At 46.0% G+C, this 17,906-nt stretch overlaps 2 protein-coding genes across 2 annotated transcripts in view; one reads left to right on the top strand and one right to left on the bottom strand.

Annotated features, from left to right (window-relative positions):
* The window catches only part of kiss2 (kisspeptin 2), a 4,201-nt gene extending 1,685 nt beyond the window's left edge, over window positions 1-2,516 (top strand). The window contains exon 2 of the mRNA XM_069156368.1: window positions 1,370-2,516. Within this exon, the coding sequence (XP_069012469.1) occupies window positions 1,370-1,635 (266 nt within the window). The 3' untranslated portion in view covers window positions 1,636-2,516. The remainder of the gene's footprint in view (window positions 1-1,369) is intronic.
* A 1,334-nt stretch (window positions 2,517-3,850) lies between these two features.
* Window positions 3,851-15,590, bottom strand: ldhba (lactate dehydrogenase Ba). Its single transcript, XM_069156367.1, has 8 exons — window positions 15,465-15,590; window positions 9,449-9,585; window positions 8,699-8,816; window positions 8,439-8,612; window positions 8,161-8,334; window positions 7,948-8,065; window positions 6,388-6,511; window positions 3,851-4,816 (listed from the first exon to the last, which is right to left on the bottom strand). The coding sequence occupies exons 2-8, from the start codon at window positions 9,575-9,577 to the stop codon at window positions 4,649-4,651; spliced, it is 1,005 nt and encodes a 334-aa protein (XP_069012468.1). The 5' UTR covers window positions 9,578-9,585; window positions 15,465-15,590; the 3' UTR covers window positions 3,851-4,648.
* Window positions 15,591-17,906: the final 2,316 nt, after the last annotated feature.

Raw genomic sequence — 17,906 nt, forward strand, 5'->3', positions numbered from 1 at the left:
AAAGTAGGCAAGCAAAATGAAACACCACGATTTAACAGCACTACAATATGCTGCAGCTAAAAAATAAACTCAAACAAAACCTGCAGAAAGACTCCCACCATGTGTTCTCCCCGGCAGCCCGACGGCCGACACACTGGAGGGAAATGAAACAGAGAAACGGCCCAAACAATTTCATATTAAGACTAAAACCTAACAAGCTGTGGAAAAAGAACAGTAGCTACTTCTCTTCGAAATATCTGGTGAAAAATAACTAAACAAAAACAAATTAATACACAAAACAAACTTTACAACAACATGTTACAAACTATATGCAGAGTGGAGACAAAAGGAAAAACCTTCCAGGCCTGAAACAAAGTCCTTCCCCTGGTTTGGAGACATCCAGGTGTCTGGAGACTATTTATAAAAAGGCCAACTTAATATTATGTTAAAAAGAACAATCTCAGTTTATATTTATATTTGTTCACTACTAAAACCATTTTTTTCAACAAATCTTTTAAAACAAAGGGAGCCTACCAAAATCACCACCAAACCAAGGCTGGCCTCAGCTTGAGCTCAGGTGCGCAGGAAAGAGGTCCAGGTGAGCTTCCTGCCTCCCTTTGGAGCCTCTGGCCTCCCTTCCTGCCTGGGTCCTAGTGCTCGACTGGTATCTGCCCGTCCACAACTAAAACATGTTTCTTTTCAGTCCTTTGTGTCACTGAGTGGTGATGATTCCTAATTTATTTACACTGGTGCTCTGCAGCTGCAGCTGCATGTATCCAGCTGTGTCCAGCTGTGTCCAGCTGTGTCAAGCTGTGTCCAGATGTGCCCAGCTGTGTCCAGGTGTGTCCATCTGTGTTAAGCTGTGTCCAGGTGTGTCCAGCTGTGTCCAGGGGTGTCCAGCTGTGTTAAGCTGTATCCAGCTGTGTCCAGCTGTGTCCAGCTGTGTCCAGGGGTGTCCAGCTGTGTCAAGCTGTGTTCAGATGTGTCCAGCTGTGTCCAGCTGTGTTAAGCTGTGTCCAGCTGTGCCCAGGTGTGTCCAGCTGTGTGCATATGTGTCCAGGTGTGTCCAGGTGTGTCCAGGGGTGTCCAGCTGTGTCAAGCTGTATCCAGCTGTATCCAGGTGTGTCCAGGGGTGTCCAGCTGTGTCAAGCTGTATCCAGCTGTGTCCAGCTGTGTCCAGGGGTGTCCAGCTGTATCCAGCTGTGTCCAGCTGTGTTAAGCTGTGTCCAGGTGTGTCCAGCTGTGTTCATGTGTCCAGGTGTGTCCAGGTGCATTAAATTATGTCCAGGTGTGTCCAGCTGTGTCCAGCTGTGTTCATATGTGTCCAGGTGCGTTAAACTGTGTCCAGCTGTGTCCAGCTGTGCCTGATGTCTCTGCTGGTTGTCCTCAGGTGCGGTCCTCTCTGCGCTGAGGAGAAGAAGCGCGGCGGAGTTCCCGGCGGAGGATCCCAACCTGTGTTTCTCCCTGAGAGAGAACGAGCAGCAGCGGCAGCTCCTGTGCAACGACCGCAGGAATAAATTCAACTTCAACCCGTTCGGCCTCCGCTTTGGGAAACGTTACAACGGCTACATCTACAGAAGAGCCGTGAAAAGAGCCAGGACTAATAAACTCTCACCCCTCTCGCTCTTCTCACGAGAACTGGAGGTGCCCACCTGAACCAGGTGTGTCGTCCTCTGAGGAGTCGTGTGAGCTGTGGACCACGTGCATTACAAAAGGCCTTGGCTTCAGATAAAACAGTGTTTTCCTGAATAAAACTTTTGTACCTACCTTTAATGTGAAATTATTTTAAGATCTACATAGTGGAGTTATGAGAGACAAATAGAAAATAGAATAGAAAATGACAAAGACTTAGATAAGATCATGTTGTGGCACGTGTGCTCTTCATCATCTTCATAGTAAAAGTATCACAGTAAAAGTTTAACGATATCTCATTAAAGCTGAACCGTTATTCACTGCAGTGACTTAATGCAGCCACAAGATGGCACTGCAGTGCTTTTTTAAAGACTATAAATAAGCGACATCCTGCAGCAGCTGGTTACAAGATGCATTAATGTGCAAATAAGCATAATTCCTGTTTACATAAAGTATAAATAAAAACTGTCATGAAATTATGTTAACAGGAAAATATATAAAACACTATCTGAATCAAATAACAACAATATTAATATTAAATGTATTGAAGTGACTCACCAACCAAGCAAATATCTACATAATTACGATGATTGTTAACTTGTAAATTTGCACCTTGAATTAGAATATTATTTCTGACAGATCCTCCATCAGTCATAAACTCTGTATCAGTGTCTGGTCTCAGGACCTTCTTTCAGTTTACAGGGAGAGTTATAAGAAAATACAAATGTCTTATTAAGGTTATGGGAATATTTAATTCCATACATGTTTACAGTCAAATGAGTCAGAAGGTTTTTCCTCCAAACTGCAGCCATATTGTAAATGTCACGGTGAATAAATAAGATGTGTATCAATGCTGATGTATCATGAACGGCGGTCGCTCAGATTGATTTGTGCGTTTGTGTAATTAGTAAACAGCTCATCAGTGAATAAATGTTACTTCTTCTATTCATTTATACATAAACTGGGCTGATATGAAGTTATTGAAGTGGATTGAACCAGCTTCAGATCCAACAGGAAGATCTGCTGATCAATCGGAATAAATCTACATCTAAAAGGAGATCAGCAGGTCATCAGTGTTATCTCATGAAGACAAGATTTGTTTTAAGTAAAAGAAGTTCTTTCATCAAATGTCCTTTAATACTTTTGAAGACTTTCTAGCACCACACAGCGTTTTTATGGTTTTTATTGACATCTATATAACATCAATACTTATACTGCTTTTACTTACCTAACTAATTACATAACCTGGACGAAGAACATCCTAAAATCTCCGTTTGTGTGCTCTGATGTTTCAGCTGCTGAAGAAGCATCAATGTTTGACTCTAAAAAACATCCTCAACCGACGACAGCCGTTTCTTAAAGGAACTGAATTTACCAGTTTTAAAAATGCCCTCCAGACTAGTTTCATCTCAAATAAAATGTGTTTTGAATAATGATTTGTGTCTAATACGTTTTCCCACAAAAATATTTGTGCACCAAAATCTGTAAAATCCTAAACTATTTGCAGTCTTGATCTCCATAAGAAGACATTTCTGTGGGTTTAGGATCCAAACAGTTTTACATTTTGTCTCTTAAACTTTTCTCTGGAACAAAATGGTGTCTTCAAGGTGCAGCGGTGTCATCGACCTTCTCCTCTGATTGGCTGGTTGTTGTCTGAGTGACACACGCCCAGGCCAATCACAGGTCTTGTAGCTAGCTAGCTTCATACGCGAGTGACTGCTTAGTGTTTTCTTCCGTATTGAAGGTTGGACAGTGGGCTGTGATGAGCCTGACGTTTGTGACATCACAAACTGTTGCTGAATACAGGTTATAAGCACGTCAACACTTTCACAGTTTTTATATTCACCTGCTTCATAATCAGAAATGGAAATCTTAATTTATACCTTTGAAATAGCATCTACTGCATTGAAAATTCAAGAATGAAAATATATTAAGTTGAACTGGTGGACATAAGTTCAACTGGACATAAATTCAACTGGACATAAGTTCAACTGGACATAAGTTCAACTGGACATGTGCATTGGAGTTTCAAGTTTATTTACTATTTACAGTTTGGAAAATATAGTATTTTTGTCTGATGAGGAACTTTAAACCCATTTAATTCCTCGATGGTGGTTTGTATTTTTCTATGCAATAACTTATGAATTAATCATAAGTCTGTTTTTTGGTTGCAGCATTAAACAAAAGGAACATGAACAGAGTCCTTCTCTCAAAAACAAAACAGTGGAGCACACACAGCGACCTTCACGAGGTTCAGATTTATTAAGTTACAGGTTTCTGTCTCCAGCACGGTTTCAAACACAATGTCAGACGATCACAGGTGATGTTGACGTTGGTGATGTCCAGCAGGACGTCTCCACTCTTCACCTGCCGCTCCGCCTCGCTTCCATAACACAGAAGAACAATCTCACCTCGCTCGCTACGTTACGACTCACTACGTGTCTGCTGCAGAGGAAAAGGTTTAGAGAAGGCGTCGAGGAAAACACGTGCCGAGGGTCTTCATCGAGACGTTCAGGGTCTTTCTGTCGCTGCGGGGATCGAAACGAAGGACTCGGAGGCCAGAGGAGGAGGACAGGGACAGTTTTAGTAGAGGGTTGTGTTAAATCCTGAAACACAAGAATCCATGCAGATATAGGAACTTCTGCTATCACGAACACAGGAACACAGCTACACCAGCCGACCAACTGTTGGGGAGCAAAGCTGTTTTTAAAGGAGTATACCAGAGGTTCTCAGACTCGGAGGGATCAGGAGATCGGTAGGAAGTCGGCAGTAACACAAGAGCACTGATATAAAAAGTGAAGTTGGGTCTGATGACATGACATATGGTACATGTAAAACTGAAATCCTTGCTGGCACAGTTCTAAAAAACTCTGGTACTGTCCTTCAAAATAAAAGAGTCTGAGAGAGAGGGGTGTTATAAAAGGAGTGTGCATGTCGACAGGCCTCTGCACGGTGTGTGTGTGTGAGTGTGTGTGTGTGTGTGAGTGTGTGTGAGTGTGTGTGTGTGTGTGTGTGTGTGTGTGTGTGTTAGGAGTGTTCAGATGTCCTTCAGGTCCTTCTGGATGCCCCACAGCGTGTCGGCGCTCTTCTTCAGCTGGCCCACCTCGCCGTCGGTCAGCGTCATGTTGACCACGCTCTTCACACCGGTGTTGTTCAGGACGCACGGCAGAGACAGGAAGACCTCCTCACCGATACCGTACATGTCCTGCAAAACACACACACACACACACACACAAATACAAGCATCTCCAGTTTACAGGCGAGTTTTGATTTCTTGTCATAAATACTTGATTCTTAAAAAAAGAGCAGAATATGAATCCATAAGAAATTATTATGGTAAAAAACTAAAAAAGAGGCACGTTTCAGCCATAAGCTGCCATCATCTTATACAGATGAGCGGGGACACATCGTCCAATCAGCAAGGACGACATGTCCCAACATAGCTGAGTCCACCTTAGAAAGCCCCGCCCCTTTGGATGAATGGGGGTTCCCAAAATAACAAAACCCAAACCTGCAGACATTTTAAGAGCTAAATATTGAAGTTAAATAAATAAAGTGGAATACAAATATCATCAGAACAAAAAACTTTCTTCTTCCCTCTTTTGAACATGATTTCATTTGACTGTTGTATTATCATGTGAATTGTGTTTCTTTTTTGTTTGTTAATTTTAACAGTTAGGTATTTTTTATTTGTAAATAAAATCAAATAAAATTGATTGATTGATTGATTGGCCTTTTACTAATGTAGAAACTTGTCACGGATGAAAACAGCTACAAAATCTCAATAAATAAGGAAATAAAAGTCCCCGACGGTTCTGAAAACATCCCGGTAGTCAGGAGAGTTCGTCCATGTTGGTTCCCTCTGAAACAAACTGTAACTTCAAGACGCTGCACACAGTCTCAGTTTTTAACTTTTCTATCAGTGTCCACACTGAAGAAAACAAAGGAAACATTCGGCCTCCTTTAACGAGCTCGGAGGTGCTGGTGCTGTTTACGCCCCCCTGCCTCCAGTGTTTATGCTAAGCTAGGCTAACCACTGATCTTCTGATGTTACTCAGAAATCTCCACACCGCTGAAGTGTTTCTGAAACCTGTGAAACGACGCAGCGTCCAGACACCGACCCGCCGACCTCGTGAGATCTCCGGCTGCGTGTTCACTCATTTTCAGTAAGCATGCGCCTCAGTGTTCAGATTTAAAGTTTAACCACAGTAATGTGACTGACACCGTGTGAGCTTTGTGACAAACAGGCACGGAAAGGATGTTGTTGTTTTCAGCTCTCACAGGATTCATGTTCAGGGTCTTGTGACATGTTTGAAAGAGTTGCAACGGGCTGAAACGTCTCCTGAGACAGAAGATTGATAAATGTCTACACATCGTGCGGTTTACATTTTGAACGACCTGCAGGTGTTTTTTATTTTCTGAGAAGAATCCAGAAGAACAAAACAAACTAGAATCATCAACCAGTTTGTGACATCGCGTTCATGAGTATGGGTCGACGTGCGGTCAGAGGGACCTTGAACTTTGACCTTTGACCGCCAAAATCTAATCAGTTCATCCTTGAGTTCTGGTGAATGTTTGTGACACATTTGAAGAAAGTCCCTGGAGGCTTTGCGGAGATATCACGATGACAACACCGGGAGGGACGACCTGACAACGTAACGCCTCAGAGACAGGACGGAGGACGGAGGACGGCAGGAGGCTGAGTACTACATGGTTGTGGTGTTTGTTTGTAGTGTCTCAGTATGTGTGTGTGTGTTTCCTGTTTGTGTGTCTGACCTTGACCATGGTGGAGACCGGGTGGACGCGGTTCATGTTCTTCACGATGCTCTCGGTCAGGTCGGCCACGCTCAGACCGATGGCCCAGTTGGTGTAACCCTTCAGCCTGATCACCTCGTAGGCACTGAGGAACACAAAGGGCTTCTCTGTAACACCTGCACAGTGTGTGTGTGTGTGTGTGTGTGTGTGTGTGTGTGTGTGTGTGTGTGTGTGTAAAATGTCCTTCTGCATTTATTATCTTACAGGAACATCACGCGTTATAAATACGAAGTATATGTAAGTGTGCATTCACAAGCAAGCAGAAACTGACCTGTACAGATGTGAGTGTACAATTTTGTAATTGAACATAAATTTTGTGGAATTTTCCATTTGAATAGATATACTGCATACATTGTTGTATGTGTATTTAAAAATGTGTGATGCAGTATATTCTGTCTTCAGTGTAATAAATTACATCCTCTTACCAATAACTACTTCAGTGTGTATTTTCAAGTGATGGTATCAATGAATATCAGATTACCATAAAAGTAATTGTCCATAATTACAGATACAATATTGACAACCACTTATAAAGTTATTACAGACACACCATGCTGACTGCTCTTTAATGTGCTATAAATAATAATAATAATAATAATAAGTGAGTGCCTTTGATGCAGAGCCCTGTCAGTGCATTAGGCTGAGGTCAGAGAGGCAGAGAGAGAAGCTGTCATTAACACTGCAGGGTTGCAGGTTAAATTCCCACTGGGCTACTTCCTCTACAGCTGTAATCACTCAGAGCCTCAGAGAGCTGCAGCTCGGAGAGTTTAATGACACACCATCAATGTTCAGGTGTGTAATTATAAAAGTCTAGTGATGGAAGAACATTTGACAGAGTAGAGAAATTCTGAGATTAATATTCAGCCAAAATTCAGGTGATCCGACTGATGTTCTCACGGTCAGCGAGTTAAAGCTCACGAGCACATCAGCACCGCCTCTAATCTGGAACTACTGTCACTCTGAAACATGATTCAATAACAATTTGATCAAATCCATTTAAAGGCAATATTACATTAATGTAATCTTCTTTAGTTTTAATGCAGATTAGAGGGCGAGACGCAGGTTATTTTCTGTAGCAAGAATTTACAGATGTTCCCTAAACGCCTCACAAGCAGGAGACGCTCCAGTTTTTAGTGTCTCGTGTTCAACAGCTAAACGTTGTGGCTGAGAGGTGAAGTTAGTCAGAGGTTTCCTGATCCAGGATCAGCTCCAAACCTCCGACTGTCCTCTGTTCTTCTCTCAGTGAACTGGAAGAGGTCATATGAGAGGAAAATCTCTGGTGTTGGTTAAAATACCTCAACGAGCCCACTCTTGTCTGATTGGCTGGCTGCCAGAATCTGCCATTTGGTTAAAAAAAACTAAGAATGGGAGTTGGACTTTGCTTCTTTATCTCGTTTAAAGTCGTGCTTTTAAATTGCGAGGAGCATTTTTACTACGTTCATATCAAGTCTTTGACTTCTGTCATCATGAGAGTGTTTAGATGACGGAGAATCACTAAAAGCCCGATGAGTCCCGGCGTACCTGTCCACCACGGCCTTGTGTGTGGCCTTCCACTGCTCCTTATCGGCATCGGTGCCGATGTCGGGGTTCAGCTTCTGCAGGTTGACTCCTGCTACGTTGGCACCGCTCCACACCGGCACTGGAGGAAGACACACACCGGCACACAGTCAACGACGGGAGGTCTCCGAGCCCCGATCACGGACCGGGTTAGAGAGCCTGCCTGTGAGCACCCACCGCTGGTGTCTCCGTGCTCGCCCAGCACCCAGCCGTTGAAGGAGCTGGCGTGGATGCCGAGGCGTTCGGCCATCAGGTAGCGGAAGCGGGCGGAGTCCAGGTTGGTGCCGCTGCCGAATACGCGGTACTTCGGCAGACCGCTCAGCTTCCAGGTCACGTAGGTCATTACGTCCACTGTTTTAATACACACACACACACACACACACACACACAGTTATTATCTCAACCAAAACAACCGCTTCTTCCAACATCTCCGTGATGGTGGACAGACTTCTCACCCGGGTTGGAGACCACGATGATCGTGCAGTTGGGGCTGTACTTGATGATCTGAGGGATGATGGCCTTGAAGACGTTGACGTTCCTCTGCACCAGGTTGAGGCGACTCTCTCCCTCCTGCTGGCGAACGCCGGCCGTCACCACCACCAGGCGGGAGTTGGCTGTGACGGCGTAGTCTGAAGGAGGAGACAGAGACATCAGTCTGAGGACGTCTGCAGGTGACTGTTGGGAGGGCAGGTGAAGATCCGCTGCAGCTCCTCACCTTTGTCAGCCACGATCTTGGAGGTTTTGAAGAACAGGCTGCCGTGCTGCAGGTCCATCATCTCTCCTTTGAGACGATCCTCCATCACGTCCACCAGAGCCAGCTCGTCACACAGGTCCTGACCGGAGGACATCAATCAGTTCATGGTAAATAGAAAACAGTTTGTAGCGTCTCCTGACGTCTTTCATTGAGAGAAGAAATGGTCACGTCCATGTATGTGTTCACATGCTCAGCCAATAAAGCTGATTCTGATAAAGTTGTTGCCATGACAACAGCCAATGCTTCAGATATAGATGTTGCTGCAAAGAAGCTACAGATTTTAAAACATGGAGCCTTCACACACATCTTTAACCCAACAGGTCCTTTTAATCTGCAGTTTCTCAGTGGACATCCAGGATGACACACATTCACGCATGTGAAATACGGTCCTCAGTTATGGAGCTGAACAATGGACAGAAACATTACGATCTCACAGGCAAGTTTAACCTTTGACCGTTTGGTGGTTTTGTGAGGACACAGTAACTTTAACCACCAAAATCAAATCAGTTCGGCTGCAAATTTAAAGAAATCCCTTCACAGCATTCCTGATAAATGGACGGACAGACAACCTGAAGATCTGCTGCCTCCGGCCGAAGACATAGAAAATGTAAAACGTGGATTTAAACCGAGCAGCTTTTCCACTTTGCAGCTTCTCTCCCACTCTAAGGTTTCCTCCACCCGCTGAAGGTGTGATGAAGGAGTGTATCTTACCCGCAGCAGGATGCTGACGGCGCAGGCCATGCCCACCTGGCCCACCCCCACCACGGTCACCTTGTTCCTGGGGGGCTCGGCGGGGGTGCCGGCCAGAGGGCTGATCAGCTTCTGCAGCACTGAGGACATGATCGCAGCTGTGGGAGATACAGAGACAACTTTTATCAAGAGAGTGAAACCATCTCAAACAAGAGCAGAGGACCAATTCATCTCCAAATATTGATCAGGCAGCTGAAGGATCCTCTACAGAGCCGCTGACTGACACTTCAAACGGATGACAACCTTCATTTGAAGAAATAATATGAAACAAGTGCAAAGTGCATTCTGGGAGTGATTAAGTCTGAGACCAAGTCACTGGGTATCAAACATCCTCACTTTTATGCCACAGGCTGAATGTTGTGTCATTTGGTACCAAATTGTGAAACCCAGTCTTCATCCACATGTTTCTGTTTTAACACACATTACTTTCAGCTACAGTAACGCAGGAATAAATCTCATCAGCGTCGGTGATGACAGCATTCACCATACGTAACTTCAACGGAGATAAAATCCCTCGTTTTCAACTTATCTTTTAAAAGTAATTCTTGGCGACACACCTGTCGGATCGGTGTGCTCTGCTTCTCTCAGCCGGCCAGCTCACATCTGCTGCCAGTCTGTGACATGTTTAGGGAACGTGGGTAAAATGTACCGTCGAGGGATACTTTCATGTGAGGCGTTTAGGGGACATCTGTTTAATCCAGCAACAGAAAACCACGTGTGTGATAACTCTTCCCCTATAAACTCAGCATGCGGTACAGATTTATAACATTCTACAAAATCGATGAATACATACGACTATCGTTCTTCCTTCTTACCCGTTTTTACCGGCGCCTGGTTGTAATACGTTACTCCCACCAGATGGTGGGGGTAAAGCGCCTAAAAGCTGTCTGCCAGCAACCATTAAACAACATAAGAAAAAGAATAACATGGCTGTCAGGGGTTTGAAGCTTTGCAGGTAAAACAAATACTCAATTAAAAATCTAATACTTCCAAGCGAATTTTAAATAGTAGTTTTTCTTGAAAAGGTCGTTCCTACTTTAAACTGCATCAAAACTAAAGATTTGAACAGTAATGTGTAACGTAATCTCTGCACATTGTTAGTGATTATTACAAAATAGTTTCTAAAATGTTAATCAGAACAGAATAGAGAAGAATGGGCATCAGATCTAAACTCTGTTAATAAATTACTTTTCAAAACAAAGCAAGCTGCTCCACACACACACGGTTCTGTATATAAATTATAATATTAATCAAATGAACCAGAGACATCATGAAGTGCACAAACCAAACCCAGAAAGCCACGACTAACAGCACGGTCCATTAAAAGAGTGAAGTCCCATCAGGACTGTGGTGGAGCCCATCATAATCATCATCATCATCATCATCTTCATCACTCTCAGCATCATCACACCCAACATGAACACAAAGTTTGTCCGCTCATGATGTGTTTGAGCAGGTCATCATGGCTGCTGTCACATCCATCATGTTCTGTATCTACGACTCGGTCCATCACAGGAACACCGAGGTCCTCGTGGATGACTGATAAACTAAAAAAAACTAAACTGAACTGAACTAAACTAAACTGAACTAAAGTAAACTAAACTAAATGTTAGTTTCAGAACTATAACAGCGCTGATAGAATAAGAATCAAACCCACAGTCAGACAAACACAAGGCTTGAGTTTTACTTGCAGCAAGGGAAGTCCGTGCAGGTCTTAGAGTTGTAAGCTCTTCACCTGGCATCAGCCAACTCCAACACAGACTTCCCTCTTTGCTCCTTTTATTGTATTCATGGGGTTATAAAACATCACGTGATTACATTACTATAGATAAGGTCACATGTTGTGTAACGTAAGTGCATATGGGTTCAATGCTCTTTGCATCCTATATGGGTATGTTTGCTTTTAACCTATGTGTGTGCTAAACTAGATAAACGAGTTCCTCCTCCCCCGAGGGGCCATATACTGCAAGAGAGGAACTCCTGGAACGTGCACGCAGTACGAGACATTTCATCTAAAGTTTTATGCATAGACTAACGGAAACTTTACACACATAACAGTAACTTAATTTACACACTGACAATGAGTTACTATTTTTCCTAACACTAAACTAAAGTAAAAAAAAAAACTAAACTGAACTAAAGTAACTAAACTGAACTAAAGTAAACTAAACTAAAAAAAATAAATAAACTGAACTAAACTGAACTAAAGTAAACTAAAGTAAACTGAACTGAACTGTAGGAGTTGGAACTGAAAAATGAAGGTGATGTCACTAAACAGAAACCCCTGGTGAAGAACTTGTTTGACTTCCAGACACTACCTGTAGTTTTGTACCAAGAGACAACGTGGTGCTTCTTGTTTGATCAGAATAAGTCAAAGCTCAGGTTTCACAGAAGACCAGACTCCAATCATCGCAGCAGAAAACATGATGTTTGAGTTCAACATGCTGTAATTTGAGTAAATAGTGAAGTTCACATGAAGCCTTGTGTTTGGTTTGAAGTGCACCAGAGACACGTGGCCAGCAGGAACAGTGAAGGTCGTTGTTGTCGGACTGGATGTAATACCGGATGTAATAAGGGCGCCAGCGACAACAGGTGGAGCACGTCCAGGTGCAGCAACACGTCTGCTGGGAGGCAGCGAGCCGTGTACGGTGATGTTTAGTGTTTGAGTCGGTGATCAGGGTCACGTGGAGCGAACAAACGTCAGGATGCAAACAGAGCGAAGAGGCAAGCAGCTCAGAGTTATCAGAAAAGTCCTGCATTCAAAATAACATGTTCAAGTAGTAAAGTCAAAGTCCTGGTTTGGTCCCTCTGACTGATATATCATTTTATAAGACATTATAAGATTATTAATAGTGAATCATCGGTGTGTCAGCAGCGTGTTACTGTTGGAGCTGCTGCAGGAGGAGCTGCTTTAAACTACTTCATGTCCAGTTTTAGATACAGATGCCGCAGATAAATGTAAATATTGGATCATCCGAACATTTATTGAAATGAAGTAGGCTGGTATCATCAGACATGAACTCTGTGACGATCTGAGTCAGGCCTTTGAAGTCGCTGCATCCTGATGGGCGTGGCCTCCAGGTTCATTCACAAACTATTGGAAGTCTTTAACCAATCAGCATTCACCACCATAGTAAATGTGTTGTTCCATAGAAACTAACTCCTGACCTCAAGGTCTCACTTAGCCACGCCCACTGGTCTCTGATTGGTCCGTCCCTTCGGGTGGCTGAGTTCATGTGAACAGGGTTTACATACTATAATCACTACAATGACTGAAGGGCTGGGGGCGGACATATGACATCAGCATGAGTTTGTGACATCACACACTTATTGAAGCCCAAATGAGTTACTGTGTGCACTTCTCTGAGGATCGAATCTTTAAACATGTTTACAGTATCCATAAATCATTTGGACCCGCTTTATAATCAACAAAGAAATACAAATCTTAATTTCTACAATATGGGACCTTTAAAACAGATGCTTGGTTATTTTTTGTTTAGAATTAAGAATGAATAATTAACTTCAGCTGTATTTTCCACACTGGCTCCACCTGTTTATTTTATTTTTCTTATATTTTGCTGCTCATGAGCTTTTTAATATCAACAGGAAGCTGGCCTTTCATAATAAAGGTCGAAAGGACATTCAGTTACAGATCAAAGTCACTAAAGCAACAACACAAACACAGAGTCCATCTGGTTCTGCGTGGATCAAACAGTAAATCTGAGGTGGCAACAGGCCAAGTTTTTTATTAACATATCAAAGTCAAATTTACTCTAAAAGAACAAAGAATAAGAGAAACCAAACTTGTATATGTCACTTATCTCCACAGACTGTTACATAACCGGAGATGGAAATTATTATGTGAAAGAAAATGGAAGAAATCTTATGATGTGGGGATCCCAAAAGACCCCTGAAGGTCCGGGGGCCTCAGTTTGGAAACCACTGACCTCAGATGTCAGCATACATGAAGAATAAAGCTGAGAGCTCATGTTGTCGGTCATATTTAGCCTGCTGGTACAGGCTGGCAACAAGTGGACATTTCAGTCACATCAAGGTCACAGAGCTGCAGAGAGGAGGGCAGGGGAGGAGGTTCGGCCCGTACAGGGAGGAGGTTCGGCCGTACAGGGGAGGAGGTTCCCGTACAGGGGATGAGGTACAGGGGAGGAGGTTCGGCCCGTACAGGGAGGAGGTACAGGGGAGGAGGTTCGCCCGTACAGGGGAGGAGGTACAGGGGAGGAGGTTCGCCCGTACAGGGGAGGAGGTACAGGGGAGGAGGTTCGCCCGTACAGGGGAGGAGGTACAGGGGAGGAGGTTCGGCCGTACAGGGAGGAGGTACAGGGGAGGAGGTTCGGCCGTACAGGGAGGAGGTACAGGGGAGGAGGTTCGGCCCGTACAGGGGAGGAGGTACAGGGGAGGAGGTTCGCCCGTACAGGGGAGGAGGTACAGGGGAGGAGGTTCGCCCGTACAGGGAGGAGGTACAGGGGAGGAGGTTCAGCCGTACAGGACACCTGCTCAGCTACACACACATGAAACAATGGCGTTGCTGAGCAACACGGTGCCCCAAGATGAGCTGTAGAGACCGTTTAGGAGCCCACCACACCAACAGGAGAAACACGTCCTGGTTCCAGGACGGTCATGGTGTCTGTTGGTTCTCCTCTGGTTACCTGGTTCCAGGACGGTCATGGTGTCTGCTGGTTCTCCTCTGGTTACCTGGTTCCGGGACGGTCATGGTGTCTGCTGGTTCTCCTCTGGTTACCTGGTTCCAGGACGGTCATGGTGTCTGTTGGTTCTCCTCTGGTTACCTGGTTCCAGGACGGTCATGGTGTCTGCTGGTTCTCCTCTGGTTACCTGGTTCCAGGACGGTCATGGTGTCTGCTGGTTCTCCTCTGGTTACCTGGTTCCAGGACGGTCATGGTGTCTGCTGGTTCTCCTCTGGTTACCTGGTTCCAGGACGGTCATGGTGTCTGCTGGTTCTCCTCTGGTTACCTGGTTCCGGGCGGTCATGGTGTCTGTTGGTTCTCCTCTGGTTACCTGGTTCCAGGACGGTCATGGCGTCTGCTGGTTCTCCTCTGGTTACCTGGTTCCAGGACGGTCATGGTGTCTGCTGGTTCTCCTCTGGTTACCTGGTTCCGGGCGGTCATGGTGTCTGTTGGTTCTCCTCTGGTTACCTGGTTCCAGGACGGTCATGGTGTCTGCTGGTTCTCCTCTGGTTACCTGGTTCCGGGCGGTCATGGTGTCTGCTGGTTCTCCTCTGGTTACCTGGTTCCGGGCGGTCATGGTGTCTGCTGGTTCTCCTCTGGTTACCTGGTTCCGGGCGGTCATGGTGTCTGCTGGTTCTCCTGGTTTCTGAGGGGTTCTGAGGGGTTGTGTAAGGCTGACTCTTGTCCAGGCCTTCAGCCTGCGGCCGACCTTCACGTCTGAGATGCTCAGAGTCACAGAGGAGAAACTGTTCACGTTTAACGACCGGAAACCCACCAATACCGATAACGGCACAAAACCAAGTTCACGTTCACCGAGAGTTCACCGGAGTTTCCCGGTGTTTGTTTCCCGGTGTTTCCCGTCGGAGATGTTTGGTCCGACAACAACGGAGCTTCCGGAGAAGTGCGCGCAGTAAAACCGGTCGTAGAGACATGATGGTGGCCGAATGTGTGACCACATCTCCCGGGGTGCACGTTGCATTTTATTTGCTGAAATACCACAAATTCCACGCGTGATGAAACACATATTAATTCATAGTGACAGCCGATAGTTTTAAAACAGTCTCCGTTAACGGCAGCAGCCGTTAAAGCGCCCGTTAATGACGCTTCAGACATATAAGTGACATTCAGCTTCACTTCGCCTGCGCTAACAATGGACTCCGGCACCACGCAGCTTCCATTGCTGCCGCTGCGTTCTGCACGCGCCTCGAGCGGCGGCCCGAACCCTCCGAAATCAACCGAAATCAACCGGAATCAACCGGAATCAACCGGAAACTTACAGGTGTGAAGGACGAGATGAAATCCGTTATCTGGGCCCGGTGGCGGAGACGGTGAAGCGCTGAAGATGGAGAGAAGGCGACTGAACGGGCTGCAGAGAGGAGGAGGGGGATGGCTGGGTTAGCGCGTGAGGGGGGGGCCAGGGGGGAGGAGGGGGAGGGGCGAGGAGGGGGAGGGGCGAGGAGGGGAGGAGGGGGATGGCTGGGTTAGCGCGTGAGGGGGGGGGCCAGGGGGGAGGAGGGGGAGGGGCGAGGAGGGGGAGGGGCGAGGAGGGGAGGAGGGGGATGGCTGGGTTAGCGCGTGAGGGGGGGGGCCAGGGGGGAGGAGGGGGAGGGGCGAGGAGGGGGAGGGGCGAGGAGGGGAGGAGGGGGGATGGCTGGGTTAGCGCGTGAGGGGGGGGCGGGGGGAGGGGTTGCCAGGCCGACTGGTGGTCGTCATGCCGACTGTTTCCCGGACAGTAAAGAAGAAGCCAACGGTGGATCAACACCGTCCTGGAGCTCATCTTGTTTGTGAACTGTTGGCTGCAGCTCTTCTCCATTTATCCTAAACAAAACAACAACGATCTATTATATCATGTTATTAGAGATTTTAAAAGATAGGTGTTTTGGTATTTTAATTTGATGTTAATACCTTTGCTAAAACTTTTTGAAAGGATGATATTTTGATTTTTAATTTACAGACTGTGCTGTGATTTTAGTTTTTTAGTTTTAAACTTAAATAAAAGTCGAGTCGAGTACATTTGTACTCATTTTGTGAAAGTGTCCGTCTCGTGCTCTTCTTCTCTGTCGGACCGTGATCGGTCACATCTGGACTTCGTCGTGAACGAGGTGTTTCTTCAGCTCCAGGTGTTGAAGAGGTTCGTCCACTCGGACACGTCTTATCAGCCGAGTTCATGTCCCGAGTGTCTTATGGGTTCAACAGTCACTGGGTCACTTTGAGAAACAATGGACACAAACACACCCACCTCCCCTTCCTCCCCCCTCCTCCTCTTCCTCCTCCTCCCCCCCCTCCTCCCCCCCTCCTCCTCCTCCCCCCCCTCCTCCCCCTCCTCCTCCCCCCCCCTCCCCCTCCTCTTCCTCCTCCCCCTCCTCCCTTCGGCCTCATATTTAACTTTTACACATTAGAGCCAAATGTTTTTTTCAGGCTTTGCCATTTGCAGCAACAGTAGAAATGACAGGTCTCCACATGAACAAGGTGTTCCCTGAAACCCTGTTGATGCTGCATACATGTCACTCAAGATGATGATGATGATGATGGTGGTGATGATGGTGGTGGTGGTGGTGATGATGATGGTGGTGGTGATGATGATGGTGGTGGTGATGATGATGATGATGATGATGGTGGTGATGATGGTGGTGATGATGATGGTGGTGATGATGGTGGTGATGCAGTCTGAGAGCCAATAGGATGCTGCCGTCATGCCTCTCTCTTCCTCCAATAAGACGAGAGGATGCTCATCCCTTTAAGGCGCCTACTCTCACTCACTATGTGAGCAGTGAGGAGTGATGGAGGGATCTGATTGGTCAGTGGAAGGGGGCGGGGCTAACATAGCACAGTGTTACGTAACATCCCACTGTCTCTCCTTCTTTATCAGCTGGTCTCTTTATCTCTCATCCTCAACGTTCTCATGTTTCACACAATCCTTCCTCGAGGGGCCCCTCACTGTCTCACTGTCTCTCTGTCTCACTGTCTCTCTGTCTCTCTGTCTCTCTGTCTCACTGTCTCTCTGTCTCTCTGTCTCACTGTCTCACTGTCTCTCTGTCTCACTGTCTCACTGTCTCTCTGTCTCTCTGTCTCACTGTCTCACTGTCGCACTGTCTCACTGTCTCTCTGTCTCTCTGTCTCTCTGTCTCACTATCTCTCTGTCTCACTGTCTCTCTGTCTCACTATCTCTCTGTCTCACTGTCTCACTGTCTCTCTGTCTCACTGTCTCACTGTCTCTCTGTCTCTCTGTCTCTCTGTCTCACTATCTCTCTGTCTCACTGTCTCTCTGTCTCACTGTCTCTCTGTCTCTCTGTCTCACTGTCTCACTGTCTCACTGTCGCACTGTCTCTCTGTCTCTCTGTCTCTCCGTCTCACTATCTCTCTGTCTCACTGTCTCTCTGTCTCACTATCTCTCTGTCTCACTATCTCTCTGTCTCACTGTCTCTCTGTCTCTCTGTCTCTCTGTCTCTCTGTCTCACTATCTCTCTGTCTCACTGTCTCTCTGTCTCACTATCTCTCTGTCTCACTGTCTCACTGTCTCACTGTCGCACTGTCGCACTGTCTCTCTGTCTCACTGTCTCACTGTCTCTCTGTCTCACTGTCTCTCTGTCTCTCTGTCTCACTATCTCTCTGTCTCACTGTCTCTCTGTCTCTCTGTCTCTCTGTCTCACTATCTCTCTGTCTCACTGTCTCTCTGTCTCTCTGTCTCACTGTCTCTCTGTCTCTCTGTCTCACTGTCT

The sequence above is a fragment of the Embiotoca jacksoni genome, unplaced genomic scaffold, assembly GCF_022577435.1.
Source record: "Embiotoca jacksoni isolate LCO1_2020_lvr unplaced genomic scaffold, fEmbJac1.0.p SCAF_21, whole genome shotgun sequence".
In the NCBI taxonomy this organism is placed as follows: domain Eukaryota; kingdom Metazoa; phylum Chordata; class Actinopteri; family Embiotocidae; genus Embiotoca; species Embiotoca jacksoni.

Coding starts and splice junctions, on each gene's coding strand:
- ldhba (XM_069156367.1), bottom strand. CDS start 9,577: ATGTCCTCAGTGCTGCAGAAGCTGATCAGCCCTCTGGCCGGCACCCCC. Junction 8,613..8,698: donor CAAGATCGTGGCTGACAAAG/GTGAGGAGCTGC, acceptor CTCCTCCTTCAG/ACTACGCCGTCACAGCCAAC. Junction 4,817..6,387: donor CGGTCTCCACCATGGTCAAG/GTCAGACACACA, acceptor TGTGTTTTGCAG/GACATGTACGGTATCGGTGA.